Below are 21,393 nucleotides of genomic sequence, written 5' to 3'. Positions count from 1 at the left end.
ATCTTCATTATATATCCTTGCCATTTTCTTCAAAGACAAATAATAATAACATGAGTAGTATGCATAGTTAAATTGAATACTTGATCGGAATTATTTTTCTAAGAAATACTGCACATAATATCATATACTAAAATTTTATTTTAAAATTTGACACATTTAATAATTTCAAAATTCATAAACATTAATATTTCATTATTTATATACATCACATTTGAAACTTAAATGCATAGAAAATAAAACTTAACAATAAATTCTTTACATTATTTATTTACATAGATACTTTACAATCTCACATATTAAACTATTCCATCATTGATCAAATGGCCAATATTTCCTTCAGGGTCCTCAAAGAAATCAGATACATCATAATGAGTGGTGGAATTTTCAGTATCATTTGAAACAAAATTTGTTTCCTTTCCTTTGTCATCCTTTTTCAAAGATGCCTGATAAAGATCGACCAGGTGCCTTGGGGTACGACAGGTACGTGACCAATGGCCCTTTCCACCACAACGGAAACACTTATCCTCTGTTGATTTACTCTGCCCGATATTTCTTTCTTTATCCCACTTCTGGTGAGATACTCTTTTTGAATATAATTCTTTTTTCTTCCATAATTTTTCTTGTTATTAAAACCTTGCCATTTACCTCTTCTAGGATAATTTGCCGCATTTACTTCAGGAAATGGGACAGCGCCAGCTGGGCGCGCTTCATGATTTTTCAATAACAACTCATTGTTGCGTTCAGCAACAAGAAGGCAAGATATTTTTTAAACCATTTTTCTCGATACTGCTGTTGCAGGAGCACATTCGAGGCATGGAAGGTTGAGAAAGTTTTCTCCAACATATCATGATCAGTTATCTTTTCCCCACATAATTTCATTCGTGAGGTGATTCGAAACATTGCAGAATTATATTCATTTATAGATTTAAAATCTTGTAGACGCAAGTGCGTCTATTCATATCGGGCTTGAGGAAGTATCACCGTTTTCTGATGATTATACCTTTCTTCAAGGTCTTTCCAAAGATCTGTAGGATCTTTTAATGTGAGATATTCATTTTTCAATCTTTCGTCAAGATGACGACGAAGAAAAATCATGGCTTTGGCTTTATCCTTCTGGGATGCATTATTTTCAGCCTTAATGGTATCTCCAAGATCCATTGAATCAAGATGGATTTCAGCATCTAATATCCATGATAAATAATTGTTTCCAGATATATCAAGAGCATTGAATTCAAGATGAGAGAGCTTCGACATAATAAAAATTTGTTACTTGAGTCTTCCTAAAAATTTGATCAGAGTCTCGTGCTGATAACGTGTTGTGAAACAACTAAACAAATAAGGAAGATGTAATTATAAAATAAAGTAAATAAGTATAAATAGAAGACTCTAGTACTACAATTACTATCTCAATATAATAAAGATGATTAATATTGATATTAATATTATATGTAAAGAGTAATAGAAAAGAATATTTAAAATACTTATAAAATAAAAGAAGAGAAAGAATTGTAGTAGAAATATAAAGAAAAGAGTATTTGATTGCAACATAAAGAGAGAATTGATTTCTTATTACTTACTTGTTTTATTTCAAACCTTGCTTCTACTATTTATACACATGAGAAGGTTTTGATTTCAACCTTCATTTATTTTAATTATCTTAAAAAAAAGTTCCTTCAATATAGAGAAGATAAACCAATCGTGATCATCCACATACTTTATCTTAACATATACTACTTTCTTCGGATTATTGCACACTCCACTCTAATAATTTTCCGAAAGGAATGAGTACAATGAGACTGAAAAGTGCACTTTCCAACTGTGACGGCAAAGAAAAGCGAATTTTTTCAAGGCCTAAACGTGGTTGGCCGGTGAAGTGTCGCAAAATAATTTCTTTCTAGTATTAATTAGAAATTAAGAACATATTTTTTTTTGGTGACTAATTAAGAACATATTTAATATTGATTATGATATCTGTTAGTATGGTAAATAATTGGTGTTATGATCGCATAAATAGATAGGTATGACTTAAGTATAAATGGATGATAATTCACCATTTAATTATTTCATTGAGTTTGTGCATAATTTATTTTTTTTTATAAAAAAATTTTTTGAAAGCCAACTACAATATAAATTAAGTCAACTTTTTTTATTTGTTATTTTGAAATTAAAAAAATTAAGATATTAGAATTTTTTTAATTAACGAATCTGCTTTTCAACTAATTAGCTAAAATTAGCTTTACTCTTATTTCTAGCAAAACTATTTTGATAATTCTTCTAATCTTTTATAGTACTTTGAGTGTTTCAAATTTATATACCTCTAAAAATATATTTTTAAGTTATTCATAATAATTTATTTTTGTTTAATATAATTTTAAATTATTAAAAATTTATAGTATATAATAGATAATGTTTAGAACATACACTAAATATATTATTTTAAATTAAAAATATTATTTACACACAAAAATAAATCAAAATATCATATATTTGTATACATTATACATACTGATGATTTATACATTTTTTTAACTAAATAATCAATTGTCAGAATAATAAAAATAATTTAAAATATCAAATACATAATGCTATCTATATGCAGTGACTAATTTTGAGTGTATAGGTATCATGATTGCTTTTAAATTATACAATAATTTCTTTGTCATAATCTTTGAATCTACTCACAAATCACAATCCACCACAACCGAAATATTCCACCTACAAAGTCCTCAACCTTTGTCCCCAAACTCACACTACAAATACCCACACCCCACTCCCCATAACACATGATCACATTTCACAAAACCCCTTAATTATCAAAATTAAGGGCACCCCAACTAGTCATATTAAGAGTAACTAAAATAATTCGATAATAATGGAGGGAAAAGATGAAGATGTGAGAGTTGGAGCAAATAGGTATAGAGAGAGACAAGCAATAGGAACAGCAGCACAAGCAGAACAAGATGGGAAGGACTATAAGGAACCACCATCAGCACCATTGTTTGAGGCTGGTGAATTGTCATCTTGGTCCTTCTACAGGGCATGCATAGCTGAGTTTGTGGCCACGTTTTTGTTTCTCTACATCACAGTGTTGACGGTTATGGGTGTGGCTAAATCCAGTAGCAAGTGTAACACTGTTGGTGTTCAAGGGATTGCTTGGGCTTTTGGTGGCATGATCTTTGCTCTTGTCTATTGTACTGCTGGAATCTCAGGTATATATAAATATATTATTATAGGTTTAATTAACTTGTTGATTTCTATAGTTTATTAAATTTATAATTAGTTTTTTATATATATATTTTTTAATTGAGTTGTATATTACTGTTATTAATTTTGTAATTAGATTCTTTAATTATAAAAAATATTAGAATTAACTGATTATTTTTTTTATAAATTGAATATATCTATAATTAAAAGTCTAACTAAAATTTTGACGCATGTTTTTTTAAAAAAATATTCGATTAATTTTAACGTTTTTGACGTAAAAAAGAACTAATTACAAAATTAAAAGTAGCGTAAAAAACTAGAAATACAATTGAAAAAAAATATAGAGAATTAATTATAAATTTAATAAAACTATAAAAATTAATAGAATAATTAAATTATTATTATTATTATTATTATTATTATTATTATTATTATTATTATTATTTCTAATTAAACCTCAAATAATGTTATATATATGTGCCTAAATGTACTTCATATTTTGCAAATTTTATGTTACTTCTGACAAATAAGTAAGGAAAATGTGTTTTGGACATTTTTTAAACATTTTAAATCATCATTTTTGCTATTATGTTTTTAGATTCTGATTTGCTTTTTCAAACCATTTAAAAAGTAATAAAGTTCAGAAGTGTAAATTTCATATACAACATATTATATACGGTACAAAATATCAAAAATTAATTTTGAAATTGGATTGATTTGGAAGTACTGTATTGAAGTACTAAAATTAAATTAATCAATTATATGATTTTAGAATTTGAAAAATCATGTCAAATCATTCAATAAAAAAATTTTGACCAGGCACGAAGTTCCGATTTTTATTTTTATACCTTTTTATTTGGTATACGAAGTTCTGAATTAAATCTTCTTTATATGTTGTATATCAAATTCTTAATTTATATTAGAGAAAATTTCACTCCCCTCTCCTGCGAGATATTAAAATAATATTTTTTTCCTCTATTTTATAAATGTACATTTTTCTCATTTCTAAATTTTAAAAACCTCCTCTTTAATTTATTTAAATTTTTTGTGTTAACTAATATTAACTTTATCATTTTTTAAGAAAAAATAAGTTATTTTTTGAAAAAAATACTCATTAGCAAAAATTTTATTTACCAAAATACCCTTTAATAATTTTTTTATTGATTAAATTATATTTTTACCAAAATACTTTTAAAAAATTAATAATTAAATTATTTTTTTCTAAGATACCTACCCTTCAATAATTTTTGTTAACAACTATTTTTATATTTTACTATTAATTTTTCGATATCTATATATTATTTTAAGATTAAATAAAAAAATCTTACCACTGTTAATATGTATAACAATTAATATATATTGATATTGAAAAATAATCTTACTAAAATTTTTTATTTAATGTTAAAATAATATATAGATATCGAAAAATCAATAGTAAAATATAAAAAAAATATTAACGAAAATTTTGATAAAATTATAATTTAATAATTAAAAATTATTTAAAGGTATTTTAGAAAAAATATAATTATTAAATTTTTAAAAAAAATAATTTAACATTAGTTAACACAAAAAAATTAAAATGGATTATAGAGGAAATTTTTTAAAAGTTAGAAGGAAGGAGAATGTACATTTATAAAATAGAAGAAATGGAAGTGTCATTTTAACATCTCACTAAGGAGAGGAGTGAAATTTTATCTTTATATTAAGTTGAAACTATTTCAAACATATAAAATAAACTTTTTCACAAACATAAAACTAGTTCTCTAATAATGGATGAGAATGTTTATTAAAGCATGAGGTGTATATATATAATTGGTTGGTGATGCAGGAGGTCACATAAACCCAGCAGTGACATTTGGTCTGTTCTTGGCGCGAAAGCTGTCACTAACAAGAGCAGTGTTCTACATAATCTTTCAGTGTTTGGGGGCGATTTGTGGTGCTCTGGTTGTAAAGGGGTTCCAGCCACACCAATTTGAAAGGCTTGGTGGCGCTGCCAACTCTGTTAGCAGAACCTACTCCAAAGGTGGTGGCCTTGGTGCTGAGATTGTTGGCACTTTTGTTCTTGTTTACACTGTTTTCTCTGCCACTGATGCCAAAAGAAATGCCAGAGACTCCCATGTTCCCGTAAGTATATACTCTTTATAATTAAATTCATTAATAATACAGTTTAAGTGAAGGTCAGTATTTAAATCTCACCTGTATATATAATTACTTATTGGCTAGCAGTATTTAGATTTATAATAAATTAGTTATTGTTCTAACGGATTGGAGAATACCATAAAAAATAAAAAAAAAATTATACAAATTCAAAAAGAAATTTGTACGTGAAGTACATAATAGATATACAACTATTTATGTATATTTTTTTATTAACTTAAATTTTTAGAATAGTTAGTTTCATTACTTCTATTTATTTTATTTTGGATTAATTGCATGCAATTTGAAATAATTGGTCAGATTTTGGCACCATTGCCTATTGGTTTTGCTGTATTTTTGGTGCATTTGGCTACAATTCCTGTCACTGGAACTGGCATCAATCCAGCTAGAAGTCTTGGTGCAGCCCTTGTTTACAACAAGGACCAAGCTTGGGATGACCATGTGAGTCTTCTACCTCCTTAACTTTTTTTTTTTTTTTATTAATTTTCAAATTCTATTAATTACTAGAAATTTAAAAAATCCGCTTTGAAGGAGTATAATTTTTTCACTTTCATTGGATATTTGGACCATATGTTAAAACTTTTTATATAGTACAAGTGGCAAATAGAAATTTATTGTTGTTATTTTTTTTTTAAAAAGAAAAAGAACAATTCCTCACATTATTAATCATGATGATATTTTGGTGCAGTGGATCTTCTGGGTAGGCCCCTTCATTGGGGCAGCACTTGCAGCTTTGTACCATCAAATTGTGATCAGGGCCATTCCCTTCAAGTCAAAGTAATCCATCATGCAACATTATTTAATTGGCCTGAAATAATGTTAATAATAGTAATAACAATAATAACTGGTTTAATTAGTCTTAAGCAGGATTATTATATATTCTGATAAAAAAGATATATGTTCAATTCCTACAACTTCCAGGATTTCCGACCACTTTTATCATAATTTATATGTATGCTCAATACTTATTATATATGTAAATGGTGCATTCAATTCAAGTTATGGTTGTGGAAATGGTGTCGCATGATTTATATTTTGTTGGCTTAACATAAATCTCTGCACATTGCGGAATCTGATTGGATAAATAATATGCTCAACTGTATTATTGTATAATCAATGTGTTATGGTATTGAATATAACTAACCCTATATATCTCTTTGAAATTTTATATAATTGATTACTTTCTGCTTAAGGTCCCAGGTTCCACAATATTATCTTTGAGATAGCTCAATTGCTAATCTTATAATGACTTAAATAGTTTATGTGCAAAATTTTATTGTCCTAAGGAGTAATTTTTTTATGTAATGGTCTACATCATATTTACTTCTAATAAAGAATGTATTGGAGTAAAAAATAAGTTAAATTACATAGTTAGTATGTATTTTTTTTTGGGTGACTATAAATAAAACACAACAGAAACAAAATAAAAATCTAAGAAGAAGAGTTAGTATAAACAAAATAGTTAGTTAGTATGTATTTTTGCCATGTAGTCAGGAGCAACATTACCGGTCCGTTGAATTATGGCCAAATTCGCCGTCCAGCTCTTATTGCAAAGCTCTTGAATTTTGCCAATGAGATCCTGATGCACACCAGAAGAATAACGCATGAGTGCATGATAGATTGATAGGCATCAATGCAGTCAATATGTATGTATAAACATGATATTAACCGAAGAAATGTAGTATTATTTTACATAGACTTAATCTTCTACTCTAGAATTGTTTCAGAACACTTCCAAAAAAAAAAAAGAAGGACCAATTAGCTATCTAAAGAGTATCACCAATTCGTTGCAAATTATTTGTTAATATGATCACAAATACATCGCTTAATTTGTAACAAATCTGAAACATAATTTGTGGCAATTTCATTGCTACTCCAAAACTATTTTTAATGAGAAAATAAAAGTTTAAAGCTGTCCCTAATTAGCTAAGCACAAAACTAAGCAAATACGACATACATTCTCGCATAGCAATTTTTAGGATGCGTGGATGAGAAAGAAAAACTATACAGGATGAGACATAAACAGAGAGGAATAAATTCTGATAATGGTTTTTTTGAAATAGTCTTTAACATTTAAATTTTTTTATAGTGATTTCTTAGATAAAATTTTAGGCACTATATATAATGATTTCTTTGTTATTTTTTATACTAAGTCTGTTATACTAAGTCTATTGTCGGAGTGCTGATGTGACCATCTTTTATTACATGTTGGACAATTTCAATAACTATGTGACATAGATTTAATTTATTTCAATTTAGACCCAATTTAGTCCCTTCCCAATTTATAATTCTAATTCTATTGTGCAATACGCTTTCTCCTGTGTTCTTCTTCATCTTCTTCTATAGTTCATAATCGTTGACCAGAATCCAAAGTTTATCAAATATTAAACAAAATTTAAATAAATAAAAAATTAAATGTATACTTTTTTTTTTAAAGAAAACATAAAACTGCTAGAACTCAGAGGAAGAAAAAGATGATTGCAAGGAAGAGAAGAAGAAGCAGAGAGAACTAGAAAGAGATGGCAGCAAAAAAGAGAATGACGGAAACAACTACTTTGAAGAAGAGAGGTGGAGGTGGAATCAGAAGAGATAAATCAAGAAAAAAAGGGAGAGACATAGAAGATTTGGAAGGAGGAACTTGGATATGAAAGACATGGAAAAGAGATAGAATGGATCTAGAAGAGAAAGAGCGCAGTAAGGCAGCATCGACAGCAGCGTTGAGATAGAGTGCGGAGGAATGTGCGTCCATGAATAGGCGGAGGAACGCGACAGTGCACGACAAATCGGACTGCGACGTTAAAAGGAGAGGAAGAGATGACAGTTGAGTTTCCATTTGTGCGGGTAGAGGAAGGCAGAGGGAGGAGGATAGTGACTGATGAGAAAGGAAGAGTTGGTGGCTAAATTTGAGAGGAAGAAGAAAAAGAAAGGTTCAAGAAGATGAAAGGACAAATTTTAAAAATTTAAAAATTAAATAAAGGTAAAAGAGTAAAAAATTAGCGTATCACAGTGTCTCAACTATTTAAATGTAAACAAATTTAATGTCTCCGTATCTTTCTATGTCCATAAAAAATATGTGTCTCACCAAATCAAACAAGAGACATGTGTTACTATGTCCATGTCGATATCAACCAAACGCTACCTACATGAACATTTACTCAAAGAATGACATATAACTGATAGAAGCAAGGAATAATTATTGTATTGGTTCAATGGTTCAACAAATTCAATCATGATTAAACCGAATAATTGTTTTATAATAACATAATAAATAAACTATACATAAATGTAAAAAAAATATAATTATATTCTAATATAAACTTTAAAATGTAATCCAATTAAAAATATTACATCAACTATGTTGAGTTTGGAAAACTTATGTCAAAATTAATATGATAAACAAACATTATTAAAAAAATCATTAAGTTTTTTATTTAATTACTTCCAATGGTTTGTGTAATATTTTTATTAGTGTGCAAGAAAATCAGTTTTTATAATGGGCCAAAAAGCTAAACAAGCCCACTTTGATCAATGAATTAATTTAGCCTTGTGCAAAATTAAATTAATCAAGTGGCTGAATATTGAGATTGAGACAAGCCCAAATCAATAGCCCATGAATTAATTTTGACAAATCAAAAGAAAAGAAGGAAATGGCCCAAGGACTTCAAAGCATGCTTCGGTTGCTCCATGTCTTGGTTACTGGAACCCAAATCTCAACTTAATTAACTTTATTCCTTGGTAACCAAAAAGTTTTACACGTTACTTTATGTCTTGGGTAATAGAAGTGGGAATTCAATTTAGTTTAATTCTATTAAATGCTTCCACCGAAAGCTTTCTTCCTTCTCTCTTCTCTCTCCTCTGCTTCGGTCACATCTATCATAAAAAAGAAGATAAAAGAAAAATGAAGTCTCAGAGAAAAGACTATGAAGAAAGACTAAGAAAGATATTTTCTACAGAAGAAAAGATTTGAAGAAAGGCTTCAAGATTTTGTTGCAAAGAAAAGGAAAGGAACGGCCTCGGTCAGGAAGCAAATCTACCTTGGTAAAAAGTTTATTTCCATTTTTGTTCCACCAAGAAGAAGATAGCCTCTGAGTCTCAGGTAGGGAAGAAGCAAAAATGGAAAGCTTGAAGCTATCTTGGGTCAGATACTCATCAACGCTCAAAGTTAAATCTTGGGGCTAAAGTCAAGATCAATGGCCAAGATTGAAGAAGATGCATGAAAAAGAATGAGAGAGGTACATGCAAGCAGGTTTGGGTTTGAACTGCTGCTGCTCTAAAGTTGGAGAAGAAGCTGCTGGGTTGTTGAACCGGTTTCAACCTTGGAAGCTTCCCATTCTATATTAAAGGTGAACGGCCAAGGGTTGAGATCAAGGAGAGTAAGTGAAAAAGCACAAAGTTCTCATAGCTACCCGAGCTTCCTGAGTTCTTCTCCTTGAATGATATTCATTTTGTTTTTTTTTCTTAGTATTGTCTGTCTGAGTCTCATGGTAAAAGGCAAACATGGTGAGGTTTGTAAGAAAAAGTCAGTGAAAGGTAAAAGGCAGTGAGCAATATTAGAGAAAAAGGCATAGATGTCTCAGAGTTTCTTTGTATATCTTTATGTTGTATTTCATGATCCTGTGGAGATTTTCTTGCAAGTTGGGTTAGTACTTTGCTGTTGAAAGCTTGGTTTGAGTCCAAGTCAAATTCAGATTGGGGTTAGAATCTGGATTTGTCCTAATTAGGATTGGGTAGATCCTAGAGAAAGAATTTGTGTTTGTAATCTATTAAAGATAGTGAAATTCTGTCACTGTTGTGATGGAGACTGGATGTAGGCTGCATTGCACTTAGCAGCTGAACCAGGATATATCTTGGTGTGATTCTCTCTTCTTTGCTTCTTTTCTGTTTCTGGTTCTCAAGAGACGAAATAAAAAATGTCTCTCAACTTGTTACGAGACAAAACAAAAACGTCTCTCAACTTGTTACGAGACAACAATGAAAATAACTCCTGAAGTTTGTTAAAAAAGTAAAAGTAATACTCTGCGAAAAAGGAAGCTAAGATTTAACCCCCCCTTCTCTTAGCCATTGATTACCATCAATTGGTATCAGAGCTTGATCTCAAAGAGATCAAACTTTGCAGCTTGGAGAAAAGATCCTAATGGAGAACAACAGTGGTACTAATATGGTGGCCTATACTCTGACAGAAGGGCAATCAAGCAACAGACATCCGTTCTTTAATGGAAACACTACAAGAAAAACCAATATTTGTAACAAAAAAAGGGGCCGTTGTAGTATGTCCCGTTACAAAAAGTTTTTGTAACAAAAAACAGAACTGTTACAATTCAAAGTGGTATTTTGTAACAAATTTTTCTGATACAAAAAACTAGAAATCGTTACAAAAGTGGTAACAAATTTTTATCTTCAAGGTATTTTTTGTGACAATCTATTTTTCCTATCATAAAATTTTGTTACAAAATGTAATTTGATTTTGTAACATTTTTTTCTTTAGTTACAAAACACTATTTTGTAATAATTTTTTTAATACAAATTACACACATAATTTATCAAATTATATTATTTTTTTAATTAATTAATATATTAACTAATTTACTCAACAAGTCAACATTTATATAATATATAATAACATAGATAGTTCAAATATCTTTCATTAACTAATATTGTTTTATAAATCTTCAACATATAAACTTTAAAGTACAAACTAACAAGACATATTGAAAAATCCTAATCAACTAGATAGATACATAGGACAAGAAAAATAAGGAATTATAAATCTCCAAAATGTAAACTACAAATTACAAACTCCATCATGTTCATATATCTCATTTCTCATTTCTCATGGAGAAGTTCTAATAAGTGCCACACACCTGAAAAGACCACCAAACAAAAAACACTAGCTTAAGAAGCAAGATTTATTTTTCCTTTAAAAATGCACAGAAAAAAACAAAAACCTATACTCGTATTATTCAACAATGAATACAAACTCTAAAATTCTTACCATGAATAACCTTTAGAGAGAAGTACAATAAAATAGGACATGTTGATACAATAATCATGACTCAGATCTAAACACGCATTTTAGTTTAAGAAATTTATTAAATATCATAAAAGTATAAAACAATGGAACAATAATCAAGACGTTTAGGAACATATTTGCTTTTTGCCTTTATTTATTACCTTATAGAAGTTAGTGAAGCCAGTGAAGTCAGGACTACCAGTAAAGCAACACATAGGAGTAGTATTCTAGCAGACTATCAAGTAGTTCAAAGAATAGCTGTAGAAGGAACAAAAAGAGGGTAACAGTGAAATACCTTCTATTATAAGATAATTAAATGTGATAATAAAAAGATAGTTAGTATCAAATTGTTGTTAATATGATATTTACACAACACTGAATGATGTTCAAATGAGTGATGATCATGTAACATTTTCTTTTGTCTCGGAAAACTGAGAAGCCATTGCCACAAGTGATATTCAAAAACAAAACATATAAATTTTATTCATAATGATATCAAAATCTAATACTTAAATACTCAAACCAGGAAACTAATTATTGAATAATTAATAGATCATATGTCATAGATAATTAGAGAATTAAATAAAAGCTCATGAATAAGAACCATCTAATAAAAGTGTACATAAGTTGAATAATAGCTCTTAACAATATGATAACTTTTTCTTTGTGATAAATCTCATGAATAAAAGCTCACCTTCCAAACCCATGCTTGACAATATTTTGAAATGATAGCAAGTTAATCTCTTAGCAGTAAATTCAAGAGAAGGAAGCAACTAAGTGTGAAATCTCATATTCCTAGAAAGGTTTTCGGTAAAGATCCAAAATCTATGTTGAAAGCTTGGTTTAGTGGAAGGCCGTGTGAAATAAAAATTGAAGCCGTAGAGCAACGATATCCAGAAATTCAAATGAAAATGCAACAAAGCTAAAGTCCAGGTTCAAAATCAGCAACAATATCAACCCAGCCAAAGCATTCCAAATTTTAAATAATCACAAACAAACCAACAAATCATGAAAACAAAAACTATAGATATTCAATTGGGGCAACTAAATCTGGAGGCAACAATCCTCAACAATTTGATCAAGACAGTCACAATCTAATCACAATTAAGCCACAAAAGCACAAAGAATAAAAGGACAGCAACACATTTACCATGAATAATCACAAACAGCAGTAAGATTGAATGAATTATTGTCTACTGCATTACTGAAAAGATTTTTGTCAATCCAATGACTCAGATTATGAACTGATCCTCCATTACTAACAGTTTTTATTTTGTGCTGTCTATTAGAATTCATCAATAGTTCATGGTGGTATGAACTCAATTATGGGTAACAACTCAAGAGTAACAACTCAATCAATGGTATGAACATGTAAATAATTATTATTATGAATGAATTTTGTTGGGCATCAATCTAGCATCAACTAAATTAAGAACAAATTAAAAACCAAAACAAGTAATAATTTGAAGTTCCAATAATGTTAAATTACTAATCAGAACAAGTAAAAAAAGTAACAAATCAGAAAAAAAAACTACACAGAACAATAATCAACAGCCCTAATATTCACAAGTTCTGATAATCAAAAACAATATCCCTAATCAGAAGTTCTAAAAGATAAAACCCTAGAATTCCATAGCATTCATAAATTAAAACAGTTAATTTCAAAATAAAATTTCCTACCTCAATTAACCGAAACTCGGTAATTAAACGCAACAAACCCTTCGTTTGTTTTTAATTCCTAGTAGCAACAACTTTTCTCTTGGAGCAGCAGCAACAATGATCTCAGTAACGGCAAGCTCCACTGACGGCAGAGGCGCAGCCAGAAGCTTCGGCAGCGGCGGATCTGGCGGTGGTTCAGACAAAGACGATGCCGGTGACTGGTCGCGGCTCTCCCAGGTTCTCTCTCTCACCTAGGGATCCTGTCTCTGCCCGTGGCTCTGCTTGACGGCGACGGACTCAGAGGCGGCGGCGGCGGCGTCACGCGCAGCAGCAGCCTGTGATGATGACGATGGCGGCGCTGGCTTCATAGCGAAAAGGACGGCGACGACGGGCTTCATGGAAGAGACGACGATGGCGACCGGAACCCGCGAAGACGACGACAGACGCGACGCAGCAGTGGTTCGCGAGGCGTGGTGCAGCGGCAGCGAGCTTCATCCGCAATGTTGTGCTTCTTCTCCTCTGGCTCCCTCCTCCGCGTCGGTGCTAGCAACGATGGTGGCGAGCAGCTCGGCCCACCAGTGCTGGCCGTCCCCCTCTCCTCTCTTCTCTTCTCTAACTCAGTTTCTCCCTCTCTCTCCCTCAACGTTTTCTTTCTTTCTTTCTTTCTGCTGATTTTTTTCTTTTTTTTTTCTTTTTTCTGCTGCTATGTGCTAGGTTTGTGTGTGATTTTGGAAGGAAGAGAAAGTTGAAAGGAGTGTGGCGGCTGAAGGGAATGGGGAAAATAAGGTTAGAGTCTTAGGAAGTATTTAGCAAATTAGGGTTTCATTTTGCAGACAATTGACAATATAATTAGGATATAAAATGGTATTAAAAATTAAGTTTAATCTAATAAAATTATCTTTAAAAAAAATATTATTTGTTCATTAATATATAAATTATCTTTTAATAAATATTCTAATTCAAAAAAAATTAAACATAATATGATTAATTCTCTTTGTTTTCCAAAATATGAGTATTAAATTATAAAATATTAATTATTTAACTCGAATCATATAAAATTCTTATTCTTCTATAACTATTAGGTTTTATCGTTTAAATATAGAAAATTATTCAATATTATAAGATTAAGTAAAATTTTTAATTTAATTATTTTTAATACAATAATTTTTAAAAATAAAGTCTTTAATAAATTAAAATTAACTTATAATAACATTTTTCGAAAATTCTGAGTTTTACAAGAAAAAGATAGGATTAGGAATTGGGTAACTTAAATATTTTTAATAAAAATAAGGATAGTATAATAACTAAAAATTAATTTTAATTTAATAATAGTTATATAAAGATATTATTTAATTATAAATTTTTAAATTATTTTTAAATAAATATTTTAATTTTAATAATTAGAGTAATTAAATTAATTATTCTTAAAATATTATTTTATTATTATTTTAAATTATAAATAAAAAATACTCCGTTTAATATATAAATCTCTAAAAATTTATTTTGAATAAATATAATAAATTATAAATAATTTATTATTTAATTTTTAAAATAATTTTAAACCAAAATTATCATTAATTTGACTTAAATATTTTTAATAAAATAAATTTTTGAATATAAAATCTTAAATAAATATAATAAATCATAAATAATTTATTATGTTAATTTTTAAAAATTCAAAGTCTTACATTTAGTATGTTAAAACAAAATTTTTTATTAGTTACAAAAAATCTTTGAATTTTGTGACAAATAAATAACTTGTTACAAAAATATTGTATTTTGTGACAAATTAATTTTTTGTTACGAAATATTTAGAGCTTTTGAAACAAATAGATATTTTGTTACAAAATATTTTAAATTTTTGTAACAATATAATCTTTTGTTACAAAACATTATAACATTTTATAACAAAACAACAATTCGATACGAAAGCCAACATAATTTGTAACAAAAGAAATCAAGTTGTTACAAAATATTGAAATATTTTGTAATAAAATTTCTTATTCTTACAAAAAATCTATAATTTGTAACAATTTTAAATTTGATACAAATTTTTTGTTACAAATGTTTCATTTTCTTGTAGTGAAAGAACTACAGCTATTGAAAGGAGAGAATGAAGATTTTTGTTCAGTCTGTAGATTACAGACTTTGGAAGATAATCCTGGAAGGACTACAATTTCCAACCACAACAAGAGCTGATGGTGTGAGTGTTCCCAAAGCTGAGGCTGATTGGAATGACGATGACAGGAAGAAAATAGAGCTCAACACCAAGTCTGTCAACCTGTTAAATTGTGCTGTCAGCTTTGAGGAATACCGACAGGTATTAAGATGCACAACAGCAAAGAAAATCTGGGACAAGCTTCAAGTTACTCATAAAGGCACAACCCAAGTCAAAAGATCCAGAATTGACATGCTAAACAGAGAATACGAAATGTTCTCAATGAAGGAAGGAGAAACAATTGATGAAATGTTTGAAAGATTCAATGTTATCATCACTGGCTTGGATGCTATGGGAATCAAACATTTAGAATCTGTGCTTGTGAGGAAAATATTGGGATGTCTCACTAAAGAGTGGGAAACCAAAGCTATTGTAATAGCTGAGAGTAGATGATGATTTGAGAGGAAACTTACTTGCTTTTGAAAATACCTATTTGAAAAAAGATACAAAAAAGAAAGGAGTTGCTCTCAAATCAGTCACTGAATCTCTAGATGAAGAATCCAGTGATGATTTATCTAACGATGATTTTGTTTTGTTTGCTAAGAAATTCAGGAGAATGATGAAGCAAAAGGAACGAAACAAAGGAGGCAGTTCAAGGAAACCTATGAGGGATTTAAGCAAGGTCATTTGCGACAACTGCAGAGAAGTTGGACATTATAAGTTTGACTGTCCAAAACTGAAAAATGAAGACAAGCCAAAAAGGGAAAAGAAGATGGGTCTCATGGCATCTTGGGAAGACTTGGAGAACGACTCTGAGGATGAAGAAGAATTAGACAGCAAATCTCGAACTTGTCTCATGGCCAATCAAACTGATGAAGTACGTCTCATTGAACCTACTACTGAAGATCTTCATCTTATGATAGATCATCTCAATGAAAAAATTAGATGCTTCTTAAATGAAAACTATGAACTTGAATCTCAAGTTACCATTCTAAAAACAGAAAATGGTTTTCTCAAAGATAAATTAAGGGAAGCCGAAACTGCTGTTGATCTTGTTGAAGAAAACAAGCGGTTAAAGGCTGAAATTAAGAGTTGTGAATACCATCATTCTGTGATTGCACATCTAAATTGTTTTGAGAAAAATGAAAGGTTGCATAAAGAGTTAAAAAGCCTAAAAGAAGATCTAGCTAACTTTGCTCAAAGTTCTGAAAATTTGAATCAACTTTTGACTAGTCAAAATCCTCTCTATGACAAAGCTGGTTTGGGTTTTCATAAAAATTCAAAAACTATTTTTGAAAAATCTTCTTTTGCTAATGTGGCTTCCACTTCGGATGACATGAGATTTCAAAACTCAACCAATCTGAAAAAATAGCAACCTAAAAGGTTTTGTAGATTATGCAATCGGGATGGTCACTTTTCCATTCAATGCTTCATAAGTAAAAGAATGATTGGTGATAAAATTTATAAGATTGTTGGTAAGTATAATGGCTTGGAACAAAGAAGATGGTTTGACATAAAAGGATCCAAAAAGATTTGGATACCTAAGGTCACTTAAGCATTTTTGTAGGTTTTCCTAGCATCCAAGAGAAAAGATAACATGTGGTATATGGATAGTGGATGCTCTAGTCATATGACTGGAAAGTCAACATTCTTCATCAAGCTTAATGAGTATGATGGAGGCTTTGTTACTTTCGGTGACAATGGAAAAGAAAAAATTGTGGCCATAGGTAAAGTAGGTAAGAACTTCTCTTCTTTCATAAATGATGTTTTACTTGTTGATGGATTGAAACATAATCTTCTAAGTATTAGCCAATTATGTGATCTTGGATATTTGGTTATATTTAGAAAATTAGATTGCTTAATTGTTTGGGAAAAATCCAGTGATGTTTTGTTTGAAGCAAAAACATGCAACAATGTGTATGGACTTACTCTAGAGGATTTAAAAGATAAAAAAGTAACATATTTTACATATATTGAATCTGAAAAATGGCTTTGGCATAAGAAATTGGGACATGCAAGCATGTACCAAATTTCTAAGCTTGTTAAGAAAAATTTGGTTAGAGGAATTTCAAATGTCAAATTTGATAAAGATATTACTTGCAAAGCTTGTCAATTAGGCAAACAAGTAAAATCTTCTTTTAAACCCAAAGATAGAATTTCTACTAAAAGGCCATTAAAGATGATGCATATTGATCTGTTTGGTCCCACTAGAACTCAAAGTTTGGGAGGTAAACACTATGGTTTGGTAGTGGTTGATGACTATTCAAGTATATGGTTGGGTTCTTTTCTTGGCTCATAAAAATGATGCTTTTTATGTCTTTTATTCTCTTTATAAAAAGATTCAAAATGAAAATGATTTAAAAATTGCTCACATAAGAAGTGACCATGAAAAAAGATGTAAAAATAAAGATTTTGAAAGCTTTTGTGATGATTTTGGAATAGCACATAATTTTTCATGCCCTAGAACACCTCAACGAAATGGGGTTGTTGAAAGAAGGAATAGAAGCCTTCAAGAAATGACTAGGGCAATGCTTTGTGAAAATGATGTTCCAAAATTTTTGTGGGCCGAAGCTGTAAATACAGCTTGTTATATCCTAAATAGAACCATCATTAGAAAAGGCTTGAAGAAAATCCCATATGAGCTTTGGAAAGGAACTCCCCTAATGTCAAGTACTTTCATGTTTTTGGATACAAATATTTTGTAATTAACAACAAAGAAAATCTTGGTAAATTTGATCCAAAATCATATGAAGGAATGTTTGTAGGATACTCAACCACTAGCAAAGCATATAGAGTTTACCTTAAGAACATAGAACTATTGAAGAGTCCATACATGTATCTTTTTGTGATGCTAACTCTATACCCAGTTCTATCTTAGATGATGATGCAGTAAGTGAAGCTGAAGCAAGCCCTCAAGAAAATCAAACAAACTCCAAATCTGTCCCAGCTGTTGAAACTGTCAGTCCAGAAACTTCTCTTCAGATCGGAAGAGACATTTCCATTTTATCTCCTGACCAAGCCAGAGAATCCAGAATAGAGAGCTCATCTGAAACTTGTCAAGGCAAAACCTCTTCTCAAAAGCCACGTGAATGAAAGTTTTTGAAAGATTACCTTCATAAATTCATCATTGGTGATCCTTCACAAGGCATAACCACAAGATCCTCAAGCAAGAAGCAAGCGGATACAAGCAATGTTGCCTTCTTGTCCCAATTGGAACCTCGCAATGTGAAGCAAGCTCTAAAAGGCCCCTCATGGGTAAAAGCCATGAAAGATGAACTGTCCCAATTTGAGAAAAACGAGATTTAAACACTTGTACCGTACACTAATGATAAAAAGGTAACCGGTACTAAGTGGATTTTCAAAAATAAATTGCGTGATGATGGTAGTGTTGTGCGTAACAAGGCTAGATTAATGGCCTAAGATTACGATCAAGAGGAAGGCATTGACTTTGATGAGTCATTTGCTCCGGTAGCAAGAATGGAAGCAATTCGGTTGCTTCTTGCCTATGCTGCCCACAAGGGTTTTAAAATGTTCCAAATGGATGTTAAATATGCCTTTTTAAATGGATTTATTGATAGAGAAGTATTTGTAGCTCAACCCCCGATTTTGAAAATAAAGATTTTTCAAATCATGTTTTTAAACTCTCTAAGGCTCTTTATGACCTTAGGCAAGCTCCAAGAGCTTGGTATGAAAGGCTTAGTGCTTTCTTGTTGAAAAACAAATTTCAAAAGGGTACTACGGATACTACTTTATTTATAAAAGAAACTAATGATGATATCTTACTTGTTCAAGTTTTGTGGATGACATTGTGTTTGGATCGACTAATGAATCCTTGTGTGAAGAGTTTGGAAAACTAATGACTAGTAAGTTTGAAATGAGTTTGATGGGAGAATTGACTTTCTTTCTTGGTTTTCAAATCAAACAAACTCCTAGTGGTATTTTTATTCACCAAGAAAAATATGCCAAAGAATTTATTAAGAAATTTGGTTTAGAAAACTCCAAACCTATGGGTACTCCCATGCATCCAAACACTAAACTTAACAATGATGAAAATGGAAAAGATGTTGATGAAACAAGGTATAGAGGAATGATAGGATCTCTTATGTATCTTACTTCCTCTAGGACAGACATTGTTCAAAGTGTGGGTGTATGTTCTAGATTCTAAGCTCACCCAAAAAAGTCACATCTTTCGGCCGTTAAGAGAATCATTAGATACATTAAAGGCACATGTGATCTTGATTTATGGTATCCAAAATCTAATGAGTTCTGTGAAGTAGCTAGTAGAGTTTTGTGATGCAGATTATGCGGGAGACTGAGTGGATAGAAGAAGCACTTCCGGAATGTGTTACTTCCTTGGAAGTTCACTAAACATGTGGTCAAGCAAGAAGGAAGCCACTGTTGCACTATCCACGGCTGAAGCTGAATATATATCTGCGGCCGCTTGTTGCTCACAACTTTTATGACTTAAAACTCAATTAGAGGATTAGAAACTGAAAATTAATAGTATTCCCTTATTTTGTGACAACATGAGTGCAATAAACATTTCAAAAAATCATGTGTTGTACTCTAGAGCTAAGCACATTGAAGTAAGATATCATTTTATTCGAGAACATGTGCAAAAGGGTACTATTGATATTCAATTTGTAAAATTGGAAAAACAACTGGCTGACATATTTACTAAACCATTGTATGAGGATAGATTTTGTTTGCTGAGAAATAATCTGGGAACAAGGGATTTCAATTCTGTTAGATAAATGGTGATTTTCTGCTCTCTGTGTGTTTTTGTCTCGTAGATAGCAGGGAGACAAATCTGGGCAAGTGATAAACATTTCATAAAAGGGGGAGACAAGAAATCTGGTACTTTGGACCTAAGCCAGTTCAACCACCCCGGGTCTATTCTATGATACAGGCTCATTATTTTTTTATTTCATATATTTTTTCTTATTTTTTTTAATTTTAAAAGGGGCTTTCACATTATATCTTTTAAAAGTCTTGTCAAAATCAACTTCTTCCCTCTTTTCATGGAAGAGTCTTTTCAATTATCATGATTTAATTCTAAATTCCTTTATTAAACACTGTTTCATTAAATGCTATTGCTTTAAAAGAGATTTCCTCCACTATGCATTTATGATGGTTTACACCTAACCTCTCTCCACCTTCCTTTCTCTTTGCTACTCCCTTCATCTTCTCTGTTTTTATTTCTTTTCATTCAAGATGAGAAAGAAACTTCCCACAAGAAGGAGTACCCGAACACCAATCCCTCCCAAAAATCCTCCGTCCTCCAAACAGCCACAAACTCACACTCACATTCACATACATTCACACTCCTCCTCTTCACCCACATCACAGTCCTCTGAGTCTATGGCACGCAAGGTTATTCATCCAAAAGGTTCAACACCACACAAGGAAGCGGCCTCCTCCCAGAAGAAAGGAACGAAGGGTAAAGAGCCCATGCATGAAGAAGATGATTCACCTCCTCGCTGTCCCTCACCTCCACGGTGTTCTACTCCACACCCTTCTGGACATTCTGCCCCCTCTCAGCGTCCCTCTCGAGGAACAAAGCGCACTGTTCTTCAGAACACCCGAGAGCCTCCTAAACTTGACTCTCTGGACTTCAAAAACAAATATGATAAATCTCACTCTCATTATGATCCCTATCGTTTCATATCTTGTGTAGCCTATGAATTTCACAATCATGTTTTGGTAAACCAAAAGTTGTGTGTTTCTTTTGTTGTTGATCTTGAAACCCTTGCTCATAAAGGAATTGATTTTCAATCCTATTTTCATGATTTAAAATGGACCTCCATTTTCAAAATTAGAAAACCGGTTTATCCAAACTTATTGTGTGAGTTTTATGCCAATTTGATTTTACATGAAGGTGAACTTCACTCATATGTCAAAAATACTCATTTCGCTTTAAGCAAGAAAACAATTAGTGCTGCACTTGGTTATGAGGACGTAGGGGTCATGGCTTTATGGCTGAAAAATGGGATAACCATGTTGGTATCACTCATGAGGATGCCCTGGCTCGAGTATGAGAAAATTTCTCTTCTTTGGATGGAACTAATCTCACACACAAGGCTCTTGGACCTATTAGGGCTCTGTTACACCGAATCATTACCCACATAATCATGCCACATAGTGGGTCTTATCAAAGGGTGACTGTTTGGGACACCCTAGTGTTGTATGCCATTCTGAATTCTGT

General features: G+C 31.0%; 1 protein-coding gene across 1 annotated transcript; it reads left to right on the top strand.

Moving 5' to 3' along the window:
* Nucleotides 1–2,773: 2,773 nt before the first annotated feature.
* On the top strand, nt 2,774–6,375 carry LOC107625725 (aquaporin PIP1-1). Its single transcript, XM_016328427.3, has 4 exons — nt 2,774–3,209; nt 5,033–5,328; nt 5,662–5,802; nt 6,050–6,375. The coding sequence occupies exons 1-4, from the start codon at nt 2,873–2,875 to the stop codon at nt 6,140–6,142; spliced, it is 867 nt and encodes a 288-aa protein (XP_016183913.1). The 5' UTR covers nt 2,774–2,872; the 3' UTR covers nt 6,143–6,375.
* Nucleotides 6,376–21,393: the final 15,018 nt, after the last annotated feature.

This window comes from Arachis ipaensis, chromosome B2 (assembly GCF_059453495.1).
Source record: "Arachis ipaensis isolate K30076 ecotype BB chromosome B2, ASM5945349v1, whole genome shotgun sequence".
Lineage (NCBI taxonomy): Eukaryota > Viridiplantae > Streptophyta > Magnoliopsida > Fabales > Fabaceae > Arachis > Arachis ipaensis.
The sequence above is the reverse complement of the archived record's forward strand: the minus strand, read 5'-3'. Positions and strand labels throughout refer to the sequence as shown.